This window comes from Theobroma umbraticum, unplaced genomic scaffold (assembly GCF_002168275.2).
Source record: "Theobroma umbraticum cultivar Fairchild unplaced genomic scaffold, ASM216827v3 scaffold_69.0, whole genome shotgun sequence".
In the NCBI taxonomy this organism is placed as follows: Eukaryota; Viridiplantae; Streptophyta; class Magnoliopsida; order Malvales; family Malvaceae; genus Theobroma; species Theobroma umbraticum.
The window spans coordinates 298,983-301,955 of NW_018397293.1; the positions used below are offsets into that span (position 1 = coordinate 298,983).

Sequence of the window (2,973 nt, forward strand, 5' to 3'; positions counted from 1 at the left end):
ACATACCCTATAAAATAATTCTGTGTCTTGTTTTGACCATCTTGCTCTGGGTTCTTTGTCCATGTAAGACTGGTAATTTAAGCACACGGAACTTGATTGAGCCCTATTATTCACTTGATCATCTGTAAAACCTTGGTCTTGTTCTGAAGCAAGGGAGTTTTCTTCATTATTAGCATTTTCCTCATGAAAAGTTTTCAAGCACTGCAAAGAAAATAATATAACCAAAAACATAAATCAGTGGACTGCACATAATGTCAGAAATGATTAAAAAAACAGAAAAAACAAGCACCCTCATTTAAAGAATTTCTTGACACCAAAAGAGATATCTTAATAACAACGAAAGCAATTGTACCCAAAGCATGGTGAAGTTTAGATGAACATAGCCTCAACCTATTCTAACAACAGTTCCACTAAAAGTAGCATTGGTAAATTTATACAAATATATTGGGGTTGGAGAAAAAGAGAGGTAAGTATGCCCTTAAGATGCCAAAAATTAGATTGCAATTAAAAAAATGCTACGTATTGATTGAATTGTTATGTGTGACACTAAAAGTATGATAATGGTGTTGCAAAGCCTACTAGACATAATGTTCTAGCCAGCTGCAACTCTAGTTAAAATATTCTAGTACCTTCGATTCATCAATGGTATTTTTGATGTTTGGGCATCTTTCTTCTGCATACTATCACAGATTTTGGTCAGGTAGAAGACAATAGCAATGAATCAGCAAAGATAATATAAATGACTATTCTAATGCTAAAAGTTGTTTGCATAATAGGGAAAGCAAGGTAACTTTTATAGAAAAACAGAATATGTACAGCTAACTGCTCCTTATAATATGCAAACAGAATGATTTCCTTCAAAGCCACCTTTGCAAAGTCAATTTCATCCTCTGTGGTGTGCAGTAAAGACTTATCCACTAGAAAAGAAAATAAATAGATAAAGAATAATCCTCACAACCTTAATGTCTACAAGTTGTAACAACCAAATCTTCTCTCTTTGCGAGTTGAATGAGAAAATTTCTTAGGTCTTTCTTTTGCTGGCTGAAGTGATGCTTCATTGATTTTCTTATGCTTTTGAGCTTGTTTTTCATCAGCTATCTTAAGCTTTCGAAGAGGTTTTTCATTTTCAGCCACAGGTTTGTTTGACCTCCTAGAAGTTCATCTCGTGGGAAATGAACTCTCCACATTATATTCATCATTGTAATTGCCATCATCATCTTTATCCTCATCTATAGAAGAGCTACTGGGAAGTCCAGAAGCTGGGCCATCATCATTGCAAGTCCCATCCTCATGATCAACAACAATCTGAGGACTAGTCACCTGCTTTCTCAACTGCTTTGTTGCTTTGTCAATTTCATTCTCCTCATCTCCAAGGGAAGATTGTTTGAACTTTTCAGAAAGATTTGATACCAGATAGGCCTTTCTTTGCCTGATGTTAGAACTCTGAGTACCAATTGAGGAAACATAAACAGGATAGCATCACATCAAGGAAATTCAAAAGATTTTTTATCCAAGTCCAAGATTATATACAGGAGAAAGACGTGCAGGAAAAGTTTTAACACTTTTTTAGGCATGCCGGGAACATCTCCAGAAAGGGCAACACCTGGGTTAGAAGCTTCTGTGAGGTTTACCAGTTCCTCATTTGCCGGAACTTCAGAGCTAGAAGGGATCTTAAGGAATAAAAGCACCAAAATCCATGGGTGACCACTCAGGAACATCATCAGGTGGAAAGTCAGAAATTGAGCTCTCTCCAATCATAGTTTCTGAAGGATCAAACTGAGAATTCGGAGGATGCATAACAGAATCAACACAGCAGGTTGAAAGGTGACTACACTAGTTTGTAACCTGGGCTTGGGTTTGAATTTCCTAGCATGTCGCCCTAAGAATCAACAAGGGTTTCATAAAGACACAAAAAACACCCTGCTAGAAATTAAGAATATTCATAGTAGCTAATCTAGCACGTACCAGAAGCAATGATCCCAACAGACATAATATCAGGAAAGGCTCCTGCTTCCTGAAATTAATCAATACTCTACCCAAATTAATACAAGGTAGTAATTGCAAATGAGAAAGTCTATAAACTTTTATAGGAGTACTAATATGCACCTGTGTCCCTGTTCTTTCATCATCAATTTGAATGCCTCCATTGTTGTTAGAAGATTGAGTAAAAAATTGATCAAGACATTCCAACCCAAAAAATATGTCTGCATTCTGAAAATTAACATCAATATGTTAACCATGAACTGAATAATTTGAACCGGAATTCAAAAAAAAAAAAACATTGTATTGAATACGCCAATACTATAAAGGAGAGATACAGCAAATTTCTTTTCTTTTATCTCCCCAACTAATCTTCCGAATCTAGAATATGAATCATCACAACCATTGGAAACTGCAACCCCTGCAAGCAAAGAATCAGGGATGGCCACTTGGAAGGGTTTCACTACTAGTGAGCTCCTACTCTCATCTACAACATCGGTAGGCTGGACAGCATGAACTGCATAAGGGAGTTTTGAAGGGATTGAGCCAGGTATTCCATCTTTAGCTTTACATTTAGTCTTGGGTTGAAACTTGGCACCACCTCGAGCTGCCAAAAATATTGAATATTTAATTTAAACACCCAAAAAACAAACCCAACTTTTTTTTTTCCGAAAGAAGAAGAAAATGCAATATCTTTTCTTGTGTCAGAAGTGGCTCATCGAAAATAATATCAGAATCGTCCATATCAAAATCTGGTGGTTAATTGACGCTCCGCCGATAATGGCCGGCTTTGGGTGGTGGTTGCTGGGTTGTGAAGGGTGGACAGTTTGTGTCTTGTGGGTACTTTATTTTTCTCCCTTTTTTTGATGATGGGTTTTATATGTGTTGACCATAACTCTCTTTTGACTACCACACACACTAAAACTCAGCGTCCTTCCGTTACTACTGGGAAAAGCGAATAAAGGAAAAAAAAATCGAAAGGAAAATGGGAAG

The 2,973-nt window shown here is 36.8% G+C and overlaps 1 protein-coding gene and 2 pseudogenes across 2 annotated transcripts in view; 1 reads left to right on the plus strand and 2 right to left on the minus strand.

Annotated features, from left to right (window-relative positions):
• LOC110428770 (uncharacterized) overlaps positions 1-2,899 on the minus strand; it is a 5,513-nt pseudogene extending 2,614 nt beyond the window's left edge. The window contains exons 1-6 of the transcript XR_016352237.1: positions 2,681-2,899; positions 2,319-2,589; positions 2,107-2,211; positions 1,966-2,014; positions 630-673; positions 7-201 (exon numbers count right to left, since the gene is read on the minus strand). The product of XR_016352237.1 is annotated as an uncharacterized LOC110428770 (transcript). The remainder of the gene's footprint in view (positions 1-6; positions 202-629; positions 674-1,965; positions 2,015-2,106; positions 2,212-2,318; positions 2,590-2,680) is intronic.
• Positions 687-1,718, minus strand: LOC149526204 (uncharacterized; annotated as a pseudogene).
• SCI1 (splicing regulatory glutamine/lysine-rich-like protein) overlaps positions 2,761-2,973 on the plus strand; it is a 3,556-nt gene continuing 3,343 nt past the window's right edge. Inside the window, exon 1 of the mRNA XM_089785707.1 lies at positions 2,761-2,820. Within this exon, the coding sequence (XP_089641833.1) occupies positions 2,761-2,820 (60 nt within the window). The remainder of the gene's footprint in view (positions 2,821-2,973) is intronic.